The 20550-nt window shown below is 51.1% G+C and overlaps 2 protein-coding genes across 2 annotated transcripts in view; one reads left to right on the forward strand and one right to left on the reverse strand.

Annotated features, from left to right (window-relative positions):
- Positions 1-2301, reverse strand: part of LOC149371500 (ankyrin repeat and BTB/POZ domain-containing protein 2) — a 98297-nt gene extending 95996 nt beyond the window's left edge. Inside the window, exon 1 of the mRNA XM_089565745.1 lies at positions 1038-2301. The gene's annotated coding sequence lies outside the window, so the exon portion shown is untranslated. The remainder of the gene's footprint in view (positions 1-1037) is intronic.
- Positions 2302-3847: 1546 nt separating this feature from the next.
- LOC149371502 (uncharacterized) lies at positions 3848-5997 on the forward strand. Its single transcript, XM_089585191.1, has 2 exons — positions 3848-4358; positions 4452-5997. The coding sequence occupies exon 2, from the start codon at positions 4471-4473 to the stop codon at positions 5950-5952; it is 1482 nt and encodes a 493-aa protein (XP_089441317.1). The 5' UTR covers positions 3848-4358; positions 4452-4470; the 3' UTR covers positions 5953-5997.
- The last annotated feature ends 14553 nt before the right edge of the window (positions 5998-20550 follow it).

Below are 20550 nucleotides of genomic sequence, written 5' to 3' on the forward strand. Positions count from 1 at the left end.
TTTGGTGATTTGTGTAGTACAGCTTATACAGTATTGCACAAATCAGAATGAGAAGCGACTGATTGCAGTGCGCTCACATAGTGGACCATGTACGTAAAGTGACATTTTGGCAATTCCTTGAACAATAAAAAATTGTGCAACGCGACTGATTCACAAAAGCTAAAAGAATATTTCATAGTGTCAACTCCCGAAAGTGTACCACTTCAGTCTTTACGTGAATCTCATTTTTATTTTCTATCTTTATTTTCCCAGAAATATCTGTCCATGATATTGCTCGGACAAGCCTCAGGAAATTTCCTTCCATATTTCCTGGGAAGGATTTTCAGGATATTTATTTCTGGAAGGATATTTCTGGGAAAACGCTTCCGAGAACCGCAACTGAAGAAGAGTCAACTCCCCCAGACTGGTAACAAATCTCATTTAAATGTATTTGGACCTTCAGTCCGTTCCTCACAGGAAATCCGACCGGGCAACCTTCCACCGCCGTGGCGGATTCTCCATATATTTCTTTCGGCCTACAGGATTGGCTCCGGGCCCGCTCGCTCGCGCTACATAGTTACGAACACAGCGTCCATTACAGAATATTTATTGCATAAAAACCGCGACCGGATCGTTTTTCCCGCGAGCTTCGCATGCGCCCACGGCCATGCGTTTTTCTTTTCCCTCTTAATTGTTGGCGCTCGTATCTCCGGCAGATTAAGCTTCGCGTAAACGACGCAGGCTGTTACACAGTCAGTCGCGAATGCTGCCCCCAACACTGGCTCCATTTATTTCGTCGCCACTGCAAGGAGGCAGCCAGGCAGCCTTCGCGCGCGTCCCCCGGTCGTAGAAGGGAAGGCCCCCGAGCTACGACAGCATGAGCAAGCGTCTGCAGAAGGAGCAGCTCTGGAAGCTCCGGGGTGCCCGGCCGCAGACCGGCAGGCGCCCGCACCCAGCTCCGAAGAGCAAGCAAAGACAAGCAAGCCAAAACATGCGAGCACCACTCCCCCAACCCCCCTTACTGCTACGGGACGAGCGGATGAGAAAGAGGAACGCACCTCTGGCGAGCCAGTGCGCTGGTTGTTGCGGTGGTCTTCTCAGCGCTGTGCCGCCCGCGGCGAAGCTGCGTTCCAGGCTGAGGGGAACGGCATGAGGTTGCCGCCGCCGACGAGACGGCGGTCAGCGAGGGCCGTCGTTGCCAGATCGCCGAGCCGCATCCAGCGGCGCCCAGTGGGCGACGAGAGGCACGCAGTCGACGACCACAGTATGCACCGCGCTCACGTGGCCGCTGCTTTCGGGTTGGGGGCCAACACGTATGCCACGAAGGAAGGAGCGAGCAACAACACTTCAAAGGCAGCAAGCGCACGGACACACTCTGCAGCAACGCAGACCTAACGAACACACACACACATGCACGCACGGGACGGCGACACCACGGACGATCGGGCCACAGCGGAGCACTGGAAAACTGTCGCTGCGCGAAACGGCGGGCCGGGTTCCGTCAAGCAGACAGTTTACACGCTCGAGCGGATATATCAGACGGAACAGGCTGACCCCATCCGCAGGACAGAGAGCTCGGAGTTGGCCAAGTACCTCCTGCACTTTTGCCGCGCAAACGCACTACTATCCACTGCTTCGGTAGTGGCTGTTGTCACTGAGAGAAATTTGGCAGAAAAGAAGAAAGAGAAGAATGGATTACGCGCGCGGACCGATACAGCTGGGAGCAGTCGGCTCGTGAGCACGGGACAGCAGCACGCCGGCAGCGCACCGCCGGTTCAGCAACGGCGGACACGGAGTACACCTTCGACAGCAGCAGCACTACCACCAGCGCAGCCGCCTCTGCGCTGCTATGAGGGAAAGCACTTGTTGCTCGCCGCAGCCCCTCGCGCGATCCATTCCAGCGGCGACCACTCCTCTCCAGGGGCCAGAAAACAGCCGCCGTTTCGGCGGCCTGTGGCACAGCGATGTGAGAGAGAGAAAGAGGAAGGCTGTGGTGGAGAGCGCGAGAGGAAGGCAGCGAACGGGCAAAGCGAAGCAGCGGCGGCGGCGTGCCAGCAGCATCGCCAGTAGACGGCCGTTTTGTTTGCTGCTGCTTTGCGGCTGCTGCCGCGCGCACTCGCGAGGTGGGCAAGGCGGAGCCAGTGAACCAGCCGCGCCAGCTCTACCAACCCGCGCCAGAAGAAGACCAACAACCGCGGCAAAAAGCCCGTGGCGACACATGGCGGAAAAATTCTCGTTCTATGCCGTGGACCCGTTCGCGCGCGGGGCCACCGTCGCCCTGCGGCGGGGACTGCTGCTGAGCGCGGTCTTTTCGCTTTGGTTGCCGGTTTTCTCCTTCTCCCGTCCTCTCTCCCCCACTAAAGTCATAGCACCTCCCCTCCTCCTCCCGCCAGCCCCTTCGCCTTCTCTGCCGCCACTTCTTGCTGTGATCCTGCTGGCATGCCCTCAGCTATCAAGGAGGTGCGGCGCCGTCGAGGGGCCCGCTCGGATCGACAGCCCTGTGGAGCGAAACGAAGAACATAACTGCAAGAGGCCGCGGTGGCGCCTTCGGCTTCTCGCGTGGAGGGAGTGTCACGTGCCTTGTCTATTGGTCACTGGCTCCTCACGTGGGCACTGACGACTGCGTCCAGAGTGCTGCGGAGAAGCCATCCTACCAACCAGGTTTTACATTAATCGACGAAAGTAAGATTGGACCAAGAAAGATGGAATAAGCGGGTTGTGCTTCACTAAATTGTGACCGCGGTGATACCGCAAGCGACTGGGGTTAAACATGGGCGGAACATTTGGTTTTAACCAAGTAAGATTGGTTGGTAACGTAACTAGACGATACGCCCTACAGTTCTGCTCATAGTATCAAAACCATGTTCTAAGCTTTAATAAATCTAAATCCACGTTGCACCCATTCAAAGTGGCGATTTAGTCACCTTAATTATTACTCATGTACGAGACACGCTTGATTCAAAGTTTTTACCCCAAATATTCCGAAGGTTAGCAGCTTTGCTCAACGAAATGAATGCCTGTCTAGCTAGCCATGACAGTGGGAATACTGTAATTATACTGTAAACTAAAGAGTACAAAGGAATGATTACTACGGTAAAAATTATCTGCTTAGTAGATAACTGAGCGCATGACTTGACAGCCTTCACTGCCTCCACGGGGGACATTCCAATATCCAAATAAAAAAAAATGTTCTTCACAGGAACGCAGTGAGCAGAAATCGCGGCGTCGTTTGCCGTCCCTAGAGGGGAAAGGAAGGGTTAGAGGAAAGGGTTGAATAAGGGAAGAAAGGCGCGGCAAGAAGAATGGGAGCAAGGGCCGACAAGAACAAGGGGTAGGCTCGAGAAGGGAGAAGCAAATCACGAGGAGATAAGAAGCTAAGAAAAGGGAACGAGCCGCAGGAGAGAGAGAGCTAGTGGCGAGAAGCAGACACACCTCCACAGGACACACCTCCGTTCCGCCGGCTGAAGGTCAAACACGCGCCACATTTGACCTTTGGAGTTTTCCTCGAGCTTTAGAGCTTTTGCTCTAAAAGATTTCAGCTCGCTCTTCCATGCGGCTTCGTTCCGTTCCAAAAGCTGAGAGCAGTACCGCGAAAAAAATAGTTAATTGCAGTATACTTCCCTTTATCGGCGACCCAATAAGAAGCAATTCAAGCGCAGCCTGCACGGAGCGATGCTTGCACGAGAAATAGCTCCGCGTGTGAAACATACGCGGCAGTGCATGCCTCGGAACTTGCACTACCCCGAGTATTGATTGCGCCCGCATCTTGCGCCCCTGATATAGTGCACATTAGGAGGCGCAGCCGCATGCCTTTAACACACGGCGTGTTTTCGAGTGCAAAAAATGCTCCACGTATTCCATGCTTCATCTGTGTATGTACAAGCTTTCGACACGACGGTATAACCCTCTCCACTTGTTTCATGAAAGTGGCCGCCGTGGATGGCCACAAGGAGGGTTTGAGGATATCTGCCACGCGCTCCCGTGTTCCTGTTCATATTGCTCATGATAGTACAGAGCGTTTATCGTTTAGGTCCTGCACAGAGACCCACGAAACGCGCTATCATTTAGCAGTGCGAGGCGCACGCCCTTTCATGGGAACCAACTTCCTTTCTCACGGCCCGGAACGTGGCAAATGCTCGCGTTTTCAAGCACCACAGACGACACTTTTAACTTTTTATCATGTTGTTCATGACGGCCTTTGAATTGGACAAAACTTTTTTTATTTTTACTGGAAATTACGAAGGTGCCCTTCTAGTAATGCTGACACTGCCTTTATGACTAACCAATAGCAGCCGAGCGAATAGCCCTTGACCCCCTATAAAAAGGCTTGTCGGAGGGCACGGCAGCACCAGACCCGGAAAGTGTGTGACAGCAGCAAGGTGCGTGGCTTGGCCGTTCATGTTGAAGCGCTTCATTTTTCTGTGTCAATTTTTTGCAATGGATTAATGTTCTGCTCTGTTGTGTTTTGGCAGGATCAACTGTTCTTATACAATGAAGCCCTTGTCAGTATTGCTGCTGGCCGTCTGCGCACTTGCGGTGGAAGCGCAGAACCTCACGGGCAGAACCTTTGGTTTCGTGCACAGCCATCATGACCACAACCACGGAGCGGTTCACGCAAGCCATTCCCACAACATTCACGCTCATGGCCACCACGACCACGCGCTGCCACCTCACAACTCTCACGGTAATCATGCTCACCAAGTCCATGACCACGGCCACCACCATGGTCAAGGACAAGTCTTACCAGGCCAGCAGCATCACTCCAGCCATGGTCACGAGCATCAGCACCAACCCCACCAGCCGTCGGCGTCCTCTGGTGCAGTTGGGCCAGTCGCAGGCAACGTGAAGATGGTGCCTGTCATAGTTTTCAGCGTCGTCCAAGTTCCCGCCGTGCATGCTACCGCTCCAGGCCCGCCACACTCTGGTTCTTTAGTGCCCAACAATGTCTTGAGCAACATCACTACATCGATTGGGACCACAGCTGGCAAGGTAGTCAGCCCCTTGGTCGCCCTCCTGCACAACGCTTCCGTCTGGCTGAACCGTACCGCCCATTCAAATCAAGGCCACAACGTGCACCACCACCAGCATCATCCCGTAGCCGCCCCTGCCAACGTGGTGGACAAGATATTGGCCCTGAAGAAGCACCAGCCAGTGCCCCCGTCCTCTCCAACAATCGCGGTTGCCACTGCCATGCCTCCGCGCCCTGTAGTCACCGTAACAATTCCGGTTCCGACAACTGCGGAAGCTACTCCTTCCATCCGAGCTACCACAGCGTCTGTACCGGTCCAGGTCCAGACTGGGACTGTTGGCGTCCCGGCTCCCGCCTTCGGCGCCACTGCCCCGCGCTTCCTCTCCTCCACTGACTTGCCTGCATCTTCTGCGGGCACATCTGCTATTCCTGAAGGTAGGACGGACGTTTCCGTTACCAGTGCCCCACTTGCAACCACCGCAAGAGCATTATTCACCGTACAGACTGCGTCGTCTGCTCCTACGTCTGGTACTGCCGTCTCTACTTCGTCTCCTACCGCAGAAGTGTCGGTCGGGTCCAGCACAGTCTTCACGACCACGGACGACACCACAAGCGCCGCTACTCTCTCCGTTGCCCAGTCTGCACATACGTCGGCAAATGCCGCACTTACGGCTTCTCCTTCTGTGCTTCCCACAGAAGTAATCTCAACTCGGGCCGGTACCCTCGTCCCTACAGTTGCGGCTACAAGCGTTAAGCCATTGACGCCTTTTCTGGAGGCCGTCACTGAACCGTCAACTGTTCCTACCACCTCGGTCACTACAACACTGGCGGTTCGCACCACTACTGAAGAAACGGAGGACCCATCTACCAGCGTGACATTTGACGTGGTGTCCCCCACTGCCTCGTCTGCCGTCACTTCGCAGGCTTCCGCGCAGCCCCCACGGCCGTCTACTGCTACGACCCAAGAGTTCCCTGTTGTCCAGCCGACATCTGTGGCGCTTTAGCTTGCTTTAATTGCTTAGCCCCCCGCGCAATGTGGGGCCTTTCTAATGCTTTACATATTTTTAGCGTGCACTTTTTGCGCCTACTTGACCGGTGTCCTGTAAGATCCTGCAATAAACACGGGCTTTTTATGTAGACTACTTTGCACTCTCTTATCGTTACTCGTTCAGGGCAATGCCTTTGCGTGCACAATTCACGCGTGGTCTTGTTCCATCCCAAAAGGTTGTCTGGTTAGCACTACAACCGTTGGGAGGTCGTACTCGCTTTCTCGGCCACATGTCGACCAAGATGGCACGTGCGTGTGTACCTTTTCCATTTGTTAGCCGTCTTCGCCGAGAGCGCTCGCCGCTTGCTTTCCACCAACACCATTCAACTTCGAGCCATAGCTGCGCAGTGCCACGGTGCGCTTTGCATCCAGGGGCCGAGGCAGTGCGCTGTGAATGAGCGGATTCATAGCGCTCTTAAGCCATTCAAAGCAGGGTTGGCACGAGCTATCTCGCTGCGAAGCATGTCCCGTTCAGAAAGCAGGTCACGTTTCCTGCTCAATACTAAATGCGGATGTCCTCATGCTTTGTTCGGAGTCGGAAGAGTTGTTCGACTGATTCAGGGCCGAAGATTAGCGTGCTTTAATCGCCCGGTCTTTCATATCTTCAATAAACTGTTCCACTTCTTCTGCCATTAGCGGTGTTTACGCAGTACCAAGTCCGCCCCCAGGTGGGCGGCATCTTGATTTTAATGATCGGCCGCCGAACGAAGTAAATGCGTACTCCACCATGTGTCCGTTCTGGATTTGCACGCTTAATTGAACCTAAGAAGCGACCATCTCCCTATATTTCGCGATTATCTCCAATTTTGAAGCGAAAAGCTTCACTACGCGGATCAGAGCCGAGATTCGCGTGAGCCGAATTGGCGAGTTATGCGCATGCGCGAAACCGAGTGACGTCACGTGTCGCGCAGGTTGTCGCTCCTCGCCGCTGCCGTCGCCGCCGACGACTCTGTCGCCCGACCTTTCGGCGCAGCCGCGCGCTACTGCGCATGTGCGTCGCCTCCTGGCTGTCGCTACAACTGCGCGCTTCGCCTCCTCGCCCACCGTTTGACTTTTCGCTGCAGCCGCGTAGCCGCGTGTTGCCCGCGTCGCAGCCGGCAACCCTCCTCTCCGCATTCCTGTGGGCAGTTTTAACCGCGCCGATTTCCGTCTCCTCCTCCGCCTCCGTACAGGCAGTGTGTGGACGGCCGTCAAACCAAGCATAACTGAAGCTTTTCGCTTGTATATCCAGGCTTAATCAGAGCTAAGTCACTACCTCATTTTTTAGGTGGGCGCTTGCTCAGTATATTATAGAAAATATATTACTATGTTATGTGTGGGTAAACGTCCCAAAGATGCATATGGATTATTAGAGACGCTTTCGGGGAGGGTTTCAGATTAATTTCCACCACATCAGGTTGTTTAAACAGCACTGACATCTCACGGCACATGGGCGTTATTGTGTTTAGATTATGATGCGCCCGCCGCGGCGTGGATTCGATCCGGCTACCTTGATCACAGAAGGCGAACGTCACAACCACTAAACCGCTGATGGCGGTTACTTTCTACGATCCTCAACACAAAAAGAAAGCGACGTCGTTGACATACGAAGCGCGGCAATCTGTGTCTAGAGAGAAAACAAAAGGCAGTTTCAATACACCTTTTCATCGCAACTTGAAATTCGCTGCCTCCGTTCTAGACGCACATTTCAGCAATCATGCCAGTTTTCTTCCCCGAAGTCCAAAAGTGTCATGGGGGTGCCGCAAACGCCTTTTATAGATGTGAATTTTCTTTTCCTATTGGAGCATAAATTAGACAACTCAGCTTTGATTTAAATAGTGAACTCTGTGATTGAACCTTAAATATAACACGTGACGCACCAAGTTGATGGATAATTTATTTATATGCATCACAGGTATTTTATGTAGAAATTAAGAACTCGAACAAAGACCGTGGCGAAACAAAATGTCTAGAAGTGATGCGCGAAAACTACAATATCATCATCATCATCATAGTCATCGGCCTGACTACATCCAGTGCAGGACAAAGCCCTCTCCCACGTCTCTCTAATTAACCCTCGCATGTGCCAGCCGCGGCCCCGTTATCCATCCGTGTGACTTTCTGACGCCGTCACTACGCTTGCCCTCTCTTGTCATCCATCCCGCTAACTTAAGGGAACATCGGTTCATTTGCCTTCTCTTTACGGGCCCTCCCCGGGCCCATTTCCTCTTTTTGACTGTGACTATAGGATATCATTCGCTTGCCTTTGTTTCTTTATCTATTCTGATATTTTCCTGTCTCTAGCGTTACTCCTATCATTTTCCTTTCCATAGTTGACTGTTCTGTCCTCAATTTAAGTGATACTGGCAAGCAGCCATTTATGACTTGAGAGTGCCTACCAAAGGCACCCAGACCATTCTTATTCTCCTAGTTATTTCACTGTCGTGGTCCGGGTTACGAGTTATTGCCTTCCCTAAGTATACGTATTACCGGACGACTTAAAATGCTTCGCTGTCTATCATATTCTCCTAGTTATTTCACTGTCGTGGTCTGGGTTAAGAGTGATTGCCTGCCTTATAAGAATATATGTATTCCCGCACTACTTAAAATGCTTCGCTGTCTATCATAAAGTGCAGTTTCTTTCCGAGACTGTCGGACATTGCTTTATATGTCTTCAGATTAATTTTTAGACTTTCCATTCCACTTTGCCTGTCTAGGTCTTCGATCATGATTTGCAATTCGACCCTTAGTCTCTTAGCTGTAATAGGCAATGCCATCAGCCAGTTGGATATTGCTAAGGTATTCTCCAGTAGTTTTTATCCATAACTTTTCTCAATCCAACCTCTGAATACATCCTGTAAACACGCGGTGAATAGTACTGGAAAGATCGTGTCTCTCGGGTAGACATCCTTGCTGCTTGGGTCTTGTCAGTTTACTACGGAAAGTATGTGCAAACAGCGAAAACTGCGCACAGCGAACAGCCTTGGACATCACGAAGAACTAAAAATGATTAACCATATCTGCCGCGAAAGGAAATGTGTAAGATCCCGCCTACCGTCAAGGAAGCGTGAAAATAAATTCGTTCGGAGAGTCCGCGCCCAAGACTGCGCGAAGAGGACAGGACAACAAGAGGAGGCACAAGAGGAACACACAAAGCGCCCAACTTCATGCCTTATAGACAACAAATATATTCGGTTCGAAACGCACCGAATATACTTCCAACTCTCCAAATAGACTTCGAGTAATCCGCCTTTTTCTCAAGATTTGCGCCCTCTGGGGAGGTGCGAAAATTCGTTTGCTACCGGTTGAAACCAAACGATCTACCCTGTCCTTTCTCGCTGTCGCTCCCCTCTATACTTCTCCTCACTATCCTCTCCCTTTCCCTTTCGTTTCCGCCGGCTGCGGCTCGGGTGCTTAAGATATTAGATAGCAATTGCCGCGGCCGGCAACACTCTTTTGCTTCACTTTTTATTTTTTTAAATAAACCACTACCACTAGACCAGATTTTTTTACCCTCGCACGTAGGCTGCGGGCGCGCTCCTACTCTCGACACCAGTCGCCATCTGTCGGCGCGCGGGGCCCGAGGGACTGCGGGTCGCGCCGGCGCCGCGCGTAGAACGCATGTTTACGTGTGCGCTTCTTCCGTTGTTGTGCTCCATCAGCTAACGTATGAGGGTGTGTGCTGTGCGTCACTACTCACATTTTTCCTCTTCCAGACAGTACTGCCGTTATCTTGTGCGCAGTTACTCGTTAACGTGACATTCGAGGGTAGTCGACCAGGTAGTGTACAGAATGGAAACGGGCACTTATAAGCAGATTTCTGCGCTGTCGTGTCGTTTTTTGTCGCCTTTTACGTGCGATATCATCGATGATAATTTTATGCATCAGAATGTAGATCTATTGATTTGACTCAGTGGAGTAGTAATGGATAGGCGAGCTGCAGACTGAAGGTTGTCCCCACGGAGCGCGTGTTTTCGATCACCAGTACGTGTTCGGCATCCTTGCGCTGAGCTTGCTCTTGTTCCCATTAAACACATTTCATGCGCAGGATTGTCAGCACGACCGCTACCGATTTCAGCTGCTTTTTCCGCACGCATGTAAGAGGGATTTGGGGGGTAAAGGTTAATCTATAGTATCTTTCTGCTGTTGGTAGACCTACACTATAGTTTGGTTTGGTTTATTGATGTTTTGCGTCCCAAAGCGACTCAGGCTATGAGGGACGCCGTAGTGAAGGACTCCGGAAATTTCGACCACCTGGGGTTCTTTAACGTGCACTGACATCGCACAGTACACGGGCCTCTAGAATTTCTCCTCCATCGAAATTCGGCCGCCGCGGCCGGGATCGAACCCGCGTCTTTTGGGCCAGAGCCGAGAGCCGTAACCACTGAGCCACCGCAGCGGTGCGGTATCTACCTTATTCATAGGAAAATATGCGCGATTTCATTACATTTTCCACACTTAGCCAAACGGCTACGCAACGCTCTCACACGCGGCGAGAGCTCCTGAATAAAATACCGCGACTTCAGACCTCAGAATTAGTGAAAGCTGGATAGCTGCTCATATCTATTCAAGCTTTGATAAATTAAGCGAAAGTACGTTTTTATGCACCAGGTTGCATAAACCATGACAAAATTTGTTTTCTGTTGGCGCTGCGACTCAGTTGAGCTCACAGCGGTAATTTGTTGATAAACTGGCGCGGCGACAAGAAAGCCCTGTTTGTGGAGGGGGGGCTTTATGGCCGGCCGGCAGGAAGGAATAAGAGTGCATGGGAATTGGAACTGCATGCTAGCCGCACACCTAATGCTTGATATTGAACAAAAAGTTTCTTTGCGGTGGAGCACTAAGACGGAATTCGATATAAGCAAGAGCGCGTTCTAAGCGCCGGCACAATTAACGTGAATGTCAAACTAAATGTCATTAAAACGCGTCAGTGTTATCGCTTTGATAACGTAAATACTTCCTGCAACACAGCCACGCAACGGAAGTATGCTCGACAATGTTTTTTTAGCGCCCGAAGCGCGGCTATATGCAGGCGCGGCCGCGGAACTGCCGCAGCCCCGCAGTCCCCAAAGAAACGCCCGCACCGCGGCGCGCCAGTCGGTGCAAAATGGCCGCGCCCGGGCGTGGCCCGGGAGAGGCTCAAAATTCTGGTCTCTACCACCAGACGCAGGCGCGATCTATCGGGTTCTACGAGGAGCCAGCTGCGCTTGCGAAGACGTGTGTGTGTGTGTGTGTGTGTGTGTGTGTGTGTGTGTGTGTGTGTGTGTGTGTGTGTGTGTGTGTGTGTGTGTGTGTGTGTGTGTGTGCGTGTGTGTGTGCGTGTGTGTGCGCGTGTGTGTGCGCGCGTGTGCTTTGACAGCTGCCGCCATCTGTCGAATGTGCCTGTCACTAACATGAATCGCGCATGCGCAGTACGAGCAGGAGATTTCATTTTCAACCAGTGGAGCTGGAGGAGAATGGGACTTCATGCGCAGAGCGGTCTTGTGAAAAAAATTGGCAGTGGCTTAGCTTTGGTTAAGCCCGGATATACAAGCGAAAGGCTGCAGTTATGCTTTGTTTGACGTCATAGCTGTCGCAGTTCGCGCACAATGCAATGGGAGCACCACGATAGCGGTGTAGCGCGCGAACGACGGCGAAGGTCGACCGGCGGAGCCGCGTTCGGCGGCGGCTCCGCCGACCAAGTGCGCCTCTCCAGTGACGTTGCGCGACGAACACGCGCATGCGCCGCTGTGGCTAAAATTGATCACGGCGCACGCCAAACCCGGTGTTGACGAGCCTAGTGAAGCTTTTCGCTTCAAAAGGCGGATTGTCACGAAGTTTGAATCAAGATCGACGTTTCGAAAGCAGGGTCCACTCTGAAGCCGCGGGGCACGTTTCCGCGGTGTTTCTGTACAGAAGAGAGAGCCAGAGTTCAGCGCCATGGCGCCGCTCAATCGTGTGGTGGCGTTCATAATGTTCACACATATGTTCTATGACATTGGGCGATGCGGCGGGATTCATAGTCAAGCTCTGCTTTGATGCCCAATCTCGGACCACAGATCACACATCGTAGCAGTCTCCCGTTTCATTGAATGAGATATGGTGCAGTTGTATTTGCTGTCGTCACAAGTTGCAAAAGGTAATTTTATCATACATATGACACAGCGGTAATCGAGTTAACATACTGACTTCGTGTTGCGTGAACCCTAGTGGAAATCAGTGTTGCATGTTTTGAAAGCCTTAGTTAGAACTCCATATGTTATTGCGAGAACAGACCATAGTCATACCATCAATCAAATGATAGAGAAATGTGCAGAATAGACCCAGCCTTTAAACAGAGCCTTCATAGATTATGAGAAAGCATTTAGCTCAGTTTTAACCTGAGCAGTCACGCAGGCATTACGGAACAATGCTGTAGAAGAGGCGTATGTAAAAGTACTGGAAGATATCTATAGCGGCTGCATAGCGACCATGGCCCTTCGCACGTAGAATGATAAAGTACAAATCAAGAAGGATGTGTCATACAAGGAGACGCGATCTCTCCTGTACTATACACCGCGTGTTGGCTGGCGGTATTCAGAGGACATGGTTGGGAAGGCTTGGGGAAAAAGCTAACGCTAATCTCCGATTGGCTGATGAAATGAACTTGCTAAGCACTCGTAACTCAGGGGCTGAACACCTAGAAAAGCAAAGCAGAACGGAAGGTCTAAAAATTAATCTTAAGACACCTAAAGTAATGTTAAACAGCCTCATAAGGAAACACCAGTTTACGACAGACAGCGAAGCTTTGGAAGTGGCAAAAGAATATGTACATAAAGCAGTTAATGATCGTAGGTCCTGACCAAAAGAATGGGGTGGCGTACATTTGGTAGGCACTCTCAGGTCATAAATAGCTGCTTGCCAGAATCCCTCAAAAAGAAAGCATAAGTTTTATCTTGCCAGCACTTACCTGTGTGGCGGAAACTAGGAGGCTAAAGGGCAAATGCACCACTTTTTGAGAATTTTGCAATAATCAAGGATTCCAATCTATATAGGCTGTAGGTAAAACATGCCAAGTGTTTTTGCACTAGTATTTAAAATAGTGACGTAATCGACGATCGAACTTTGTGCTTCTCCTCAATGCTCCAAAGGAGTGCGGGGAAGTTTAGTGTGACATCACGGAAAGTATGATTTCAAATTACCGCTGTCGTCAGCCACACCTTGCCGTGCCTCTTTGGACGCTGCTAAACAACATTCGGCTGAGTTTGCCTTTGCTGGCTTTGGTTTTTTTTTCCTTGAAAGCAGACGCTTGTGCGTTGGAATTGCACCCTTCGATGACGCCATCATGCGCCCCCACTTGGCCTTGTGCGCTGCGGAGAAGATTGAAAGACGTCGCGATTTTAATCGGCGATTACGTCACTATTTCAAATGCTAGCAAAAAATAATTTCGCATGCTTTACCTGCAAGTTTCACACATTCGACACTTTAAAGATCGTTGATTTCTAAAACCTAGGCACTTTTCCTTAAACTGAGGACACCGCAGTCAGCTATGGAAAGGAAAATGTTAAAATAATGTTGAAGGAAAGGAAGATATCAGAATAGTTCAGGGAAAAAAGCGCGGGTGATTGATATCGTGTGGTCACAATAAAAAAGAAATGGGCATGGGCAGGGTATGTAATGACAAGGCAAAGGAAACGGTAGTCCTTTAAGTTAGCGGGATGGATTGCAAGAAAGGGCAAGCGTAGTACGGACGTCAGAGGGTAACAAGAGCGGATAATTTTAGCAGGTTGGCAGGAATAAGGTGGCCGCAATGGGCTCAGGACGGGATTAATTGGAGGCATATAGGAGAAACCTTCGTGCAGTCCTGGAAGTAGACAGACTGATGATGATATCGCGCCGTACCGCCGCATGGAACTAGCAAAGTCGCACGAATATTCGTTTGCAAATGTTCGCGCAAGCACACAACATTCGGGAAATATTTGATTTGGATTCGATTCGGTTTTGAAAAAGTACTATTCGCACACCCCGCCATATTTTGACTTTTCTGGTCAGCTTTCTTGGTTCAAAGACGTGGGAAAATCTTCCTTGCACAATTCCATCAAATGCGAGGTTCTTGTGACAACCGTGCAGGGCAAACTCAGCTCATTGTCACTCTCCTTATCCGGCATCGGACTGTGACATCGAGTTATACTATTAATGGTTTGGTTTTATGGTTTCAGGGGTTTAACCTCCCAAAGCGATTCAGGATACGAAGTACGCCGTAGTGAAGTGTTCCGGACAATTTCGACCACCTGGGGTTCTTTAACGTGCACTTACACCTCAAAGTACGCGGGCTTCTAGAATTTCACCTCCACCGAAATTGGACCGCCGCGGCCGGGATCTGACCCGAGTCTTTGAGGTCAGCAACCTTACGGTAATAATTAAATTTATCTGCAGAAGCACTGCATCAAATAGAAGCACCGTGCGTCATTCTTTTTGCAATGTATCTTTTATGATCTGCGGTGCCTACCTGCAGCGCTTTCTCGGGCATGTTGCTTAACAGCACAGAAACGCTAAAAAGATGTTTGAAATTAAGGCAATGAGTGAGACCAGTAGTAAAAAAACTGGCGACCGGCAGAGGTGCCATAGCCTTCGAGAGCCTGAATTCATCTCGCAGGCTATTACACAACTGATCAGGATTATGCACAGGGCTTTTATCGCTGCGGTCCTGTACAAAAAAGAACCGAAAAACGTACCATCATTTAGAAGAGTGAGGCGCGCACAGTTTTACAGGAACGCACTTACTTTCTGACAGCCGGGAACGTGACAATTGCTCGCGCTTTGAAGCACCACAGACGGCACTTTTAACTTTTTTTTTAAATCGCCTTGCTCTTGTCTGCCTTTGAATTGTACAAAGAATTTTTTTTATCTTAACTGGAAATTACGACGGCGCGCTTAAAGTGATGCTGACAGTGCCTTTATGACTAACCAATAGAGCTGAGCGAATAGCCCCTGACCCACTATAAAATGGCTTGTCGGAGGGCACTGCAGCACCAGACCCGGAAAGTGTGTGACAGTATCAAGGTGCGTGCGTTCAGTCGTATGCTTGGCCGTCCATGTTGAAGTGCTTCTTTTTCCAGTGTCAATTTTTTGCGATTGACTAATGTTCCGTTCTGTTCTGTTTTCGCAGGACCAACTGTTCTTATACCATGAAGCCCGTGTCAGTATTGATGCTGGCCGTCTGCGCACTTGCGGTGGAAGCGCATAACCTCACAGGCAGAACCTTTGGTTTCGTGCACAGCCATCATGACCACAACCACGGAGCGGTTCACGCAAGCCATTCCCACAACATCCACGCTCATGGCCACCACGACCACGCGCTGCCACCTCACAACTCTCACGGTAATCATGCTCACCAAGTCCATGACCACGGCCACCACCAGGGTCAAGGACAAGTCTTACCAGGCCAGCAGCATCACTCCAGTCATGGTCACGAGCATCAACACCAACCCCACCAGCCGTCGGCGTCCTCTGGTGCAGTTGGGCCAGTCGCAGGCAACGTGAAGACGGTGCCTGTCATGGTTTGCAGCGTCGTCCAAGTTCCCGCCGCTCATGCTACCGCTCCAGGCCCGCCACACTCTGGTTCTTTGGTGCCCAACAATGTATTGAGCAACATCACTACGTCGATTGGGACCGCAGCTGGCAAGGTAGTCAGCCCCTTGGTCGCCCTCCTGCACAACGCTTCCGTCTGGCTGAACCGTACCGCCCATTCAAATCAAGGCCACAATGTGCACCAGCACCAACATCTTCCCGTAGCCGCCCCTGCCGACGTGGTGGACAAGATATTGGCCCTGAAGAAGCACCAGCCAGTGCTCCCGTCCTCTCGAACAATCGCGGTTGCCACTGCCATGCCTCCGCGCCCTGTAGTCACCGTAACAATCCCGGTTCCGACAACTGCGGAAGCTATCCTTCCATCCGAGCTACCACAGCGTCTGTGCCGGTCCAGGTCCAGACTGGGACTGTTGGCGTCCCGGCTCCCGCCTTCGGCGCCACTGCCCCGCGCTTCCTCTCCTCCACTGACTTGCCTGCACCTTCTGCGGGCACACCTGCTATTCCTGAAGGTAGGACGGACGTCTCCGTTACCAGTGCCCCACTTGCAACCACCGCAACAGCATTATTCACCGTACAGACTGCGTCGTCTGCTCCTACGTTTGGTACTGTCGTCTCTACTTCGTCTCCCACCGCAGAAGTGTCGGTCGGGTCCAGCACAGTCTTCACGACCACGGACGACACCACAAGCGCCGCTACTCTCTCCGTTGCCCAGTCTGTACATACGTCGGCAGATGCCGCACTTACGGCTTCTCCTTCTCTGCCTCCCACAGAAGCAATCTCAACTCGGTCCGGTACCCTCGTCCCTACAGTTGCGGTTACAAGCATTAAGACATTGACGCCTTTTCTGGAGGCCGTCACTGAACCGGCAACTGTTCCTACCACCTCGGTCACTACAACACTGGCGGTTCGCACCACTACTGAAGAAACGGAGGACCCATCTACCAGTGTGACTTTTGACGTGGTGTCCCCCACTGCCTCGTCTACGGCCACTTCGCAGGCTTCCGCGAAGCCCCCACGGACGTCTACTGCTACGACCCGAGAGTTCCCTGTGGTCCGGCCGACATCTGTGGCGCTCTAGCATGCTTTAATTGCTTGGCCCCCCCGCGCAGTGTGGGGCCTGTCTAATGCTTTACATATTTTTAGCGTGCACTTTTTGCGCCTACTTGACCGGTGTCCTGGAAGATGCTGCAATAAACACGGGCTTTTTATGTACACTACTTTACACTCTCTTATCGTTACTCGTTCAGGGCAATGCCTTTGCGTGCACAATTAACTCGTGGCGTTGTTCCATCCCAAAAGGTTGTCTGGTTAGCAGTACAACCTTTGGGAGGCCGTACTCGCTTTCTCGGCCACATGTCGACCAAGATGGCACGTGCGTGTGTACCTTTTCCATTTATCAGCTGTCTTCGCCGAGAGCGCTCGCCGCTTGCTTTCCACCAGCACCATTCAACTTCGAGCCATAACTGTGCAGGGCCACGGTGCGCTTTGCATGAAACGGCCGTGGCAGTGCGCTGTGAATGCGCGGATTCATAGCGCTCTTAAGCTGTTCAAAGCAGGGTTGGCACGAGCTATCTCGCTGCGAAACATGTCCCGTTCAGGAAGCAGGGCACGTTTCCTGCTCTATACTAAATGCGGATGTCCTCGTGCTTTGTTCGGAGTCGGAAGAATTGTTCGACTGATTCAGTGACGAAGATTAGCGTGCTTTAATCACCCGGTCTTTAATATCTTCAATGAACGGCTCCACTTCTTCTGCCATTAGCGGTGTTTACGCAGTACCAAGTCCGCCCCCAGGTGGGCGGCATCTTGATTTTAATGATCGGCCGCCGAACGAAGTAAATGCCTACTCCACCATGTGTTCGTTCTGGATTTTCACGCTTAATTGGATCTAATTAAAAAGCGCCCATCTTTCAATATTTGGCGGTTATCTCCAATTTTGAAGCGCAAAGCTTCACTCGGGTCAGAGAAGAGATTCGCGTGAGCCGAACTGGCGAGTTATACGCTTGCGCGAAACCGAGTGGCGCCTCGTCCCGCGCAGGTGGTCGCTCCTCGCCGCTGCCGCAGCCGTCGCCGCCGCTGAATCCATCGCCTGACCATGCCGCCGCGGTGGCTCAGTGGTTATGGTGCTCGGCTGCGGACCCGAAAGACGCGGGTTCGATCCCGGCCTCGGCGGTTGAATTTCTTTCGATTAGAAATTCTAGAGGCCCGTGTACTGTGCGATGTCAGTGCACGTTAAAGAACCCCAGGTGGTTGAAATTTCCGGAGCCCTCCACTACGACGTCTCTCATAGCCTTAGTCGCTTTGGGACGTCAAACCGCGTAAACCAAAACCATCCATCGCCTGACCTTTCGGCGCAGCCGCGCGCTACTGCGCATGTGCATCGCCTCCTCGCGGTCTCTACAACTGGGCGCTTCGCCTCCTCGCGCACCGTTTGACCTTTCGTTGCAGCTGCGTGTTGCCCGCGTCACAGCCGGCAACCCTCCTCTCCGCATTCCTGCGGGCAGTTTTAACCGCGCCGATTTCCGTCTCCTCCTCCGCCTCCGTACAGGCAGTGTGTGGACGGCCGTCAAACCAAGCATAACTGAAGCTTTTCGCTTGTGTTTTTTAGGTGGTCGCTTGCTCAGTATTTCACTGTAAATGAATTACTATGTTATGTGTGGGTTAACGTCCCAAAGGTGCATATGGATTATTAGAGACGTCTTCGGGGAGGGTTTCAGATTAATTTCCACCACATCAGGTTGTTTAAACAGCGCTGACATCTCACGGCACATGGGCGTTATTGTGTTTAGATTATGATGCGCCCACCGTGGCGTGGATTCGATCCGGCTACCTTGGTCTCAGAAGCCGAACATCACAACCACTAAACCGCTGATGGCGGGTACTTTCTACTATCCTCAACACAAGATGCGCGAAAATAGTACAATATCATCATCATAATCATACTCATCGGCCTGACTACATCCACTGCTGGACAAAGCCCTCTCCCACATCCCTCTAACTGACCATGGCATGTGCCAGCTGCGGCCCCCTTATCCATCCGTGTGACTCTCTGACGCCGTACTACGCTTGCCCTCTCTTGTCATCCATCCCGCTAACTTAAGGGACCATCGGTTCATTTGCCTTCTCTTTACGGGCCCTGCCCGTGCCCATTTTACTATAGGATATCATTCGCTTGCATTTGTTACTTTACCTATTCTGATCTTTTCCTGTCTCTAGCGTTACTCTTATCATTTTCCTTTCCATAGTTGACTGTGGTGTCCTCAATTTAAGTGCGAGCCTTTTCGTTGGCCTCCCAATTTCCGCCCCACAGGTAAGCATACTGGCAAGATAAAACTCTTTTAAGCTTTCTTTTTGAGGGATACTGGCAAGCAGCCATTTATGACTTGAGAGTGCGTACCAAATGAACCCCAGACCATTCTTTTTCTCCTAGTTATTTCACTGTCGTGGTCCGGGTTACAGGTTATTGCCTGCCCTAAGTATATGTATTCCTGGACTACTTAAAATGCTTCGCTGTCTATCATAAAGTGCTGTTTCTTTCCGAGACCGTCGAACATTACTTTATATGTCTTCAGATTAATTTTCAGACTTTCCATTCCGCTTTGCCTGTCTAGGTCTTCGATCATGCATTGCAATTCGACCCTTAGCCACTTAGCTGCAATAGGCAATGCCATCAGCCAGTTGGATAATGCTAAGGTATTCTCCAGTAGTTTTTATCCATAACTTTTCTCAATCCAACCTCTGAATACCTCCTGTGAACACGCGGTGAATAGTACTGGAAAGATCGTGTCTCTCGGGTAGACATCCTTGCTGCTTGGGGTCTTGTCAGTTTTACTAAGGAAAGTATCTGCGAACAGCGAAAACTGTGCACAGCGAACAGCCTTTGACGTCACGAAGAACTAAAAATGATTAACCATATTTATCGCGAAAGGAAATGTGACTGATCCCGTCTATCGTCAAGGAAGCGTGAAAATAAATTCGTTTGGAGAGTCCGCGCCCAAGACATACAACAGAATTTAGTAGCTTGGCTTAACGGTACGCGTCTCAACTAAACCACACACATGCTGTTTACACTGAATGTGCCATTCTAAAGGGAATGAGTTGCTCTATGTGCATCTGTGTTAGGTGACCACCATGATTACGTATCGAGATAGTGTCGAACAAACATTGTTAGCAGAAAGCATTGCGTTCATCTTGCCTTATTTCTATCGGACTTCGTGTATTCTGTTCTATTTGTTCGAAGAAAAAAAAAACTGTAGAAACAACAAATATATTCGATTCGAAAAGAATCGAATATATTTCCAACTCTCCAAATAGTCTTCGAGTAACCCGCCTTTTTCACAAGATCTCCGCCCTCTGGGGAGGTGCGAAAATTCTGGTTGAAAGCAAACGATCGTGGGAGACGCAGGCGCTATCTATCTGGTTCCACGAGGAGCCAGCTGCGCTTGCCAAGAGCAGGGAATATACGGCTCTGGCCAAGAGGTAAGCGTGCGTGTGTGCTTGACAGCTGCCGCCATCTGTTGAATGCGCCTGTCACTAACACGAACTGCGCATGCGCAGTACGAGCAGGCGATTTCATTTTCAACCAGTGGAGCTGGAGGAGAAGAGGTGCACATGCGCAGAGCGGCCTTGTGAAAAAGGCGCATTGTCACGAAGCTTGAATCAAGATCGACGTTTCGAAAACAGGGTCCACTCTGACGCCGCGGAGCACGTTTCCGCAGTGTTTCTGTGAGAGAGCGAGAGTTCAGCGCCGTGACGCCGTTCAGTCGTGTGGCGGTGTTCATAATGCTCAGACATAGGGGCTGTGATATTGGGCGATGCGGCGGGATTCATAGTTGAGCAAGCCCTGCCTCGATGCCCGATCTCGGAACACAGATCACTCATACATAGCTGTCTCCCGTTTCCATTTGTTTCGTCCCCCTTCCAGTGTCTTTCGTCCCTCCGCGCTGAATTTCCGCCGGAATGAACTACACCCAACTCGCCCAACTCACCATACTTCATCAAATGAGATATGATGCAGTTTTATTTGCTG

This window comes from Amblyomma mixtum, chromosome 1 (genome assembly GCF_055824585.1).
Source record: "Amblyomma mixtum isolate Tamu chromosome 1, ASM5582458v1, whole genome shotgun sequence".
Classification (NCBI taxonomy): domain Eukaryota; kingdom Metazoa; phylum Arthropoda; class Arachnida; order Ixodida; family Ixodidae; genus Amblyomma; species Amblyomma mixtum.

Coding starts and splice junctions, on each gene's coding strand:
- LOC149371502 (XM_089585191.1), top strand. CDS start 4,471: ATGAAGCCCTTGTCAGTATTGCTGCTGGCCGTCTGCGCACTTGCGGTG.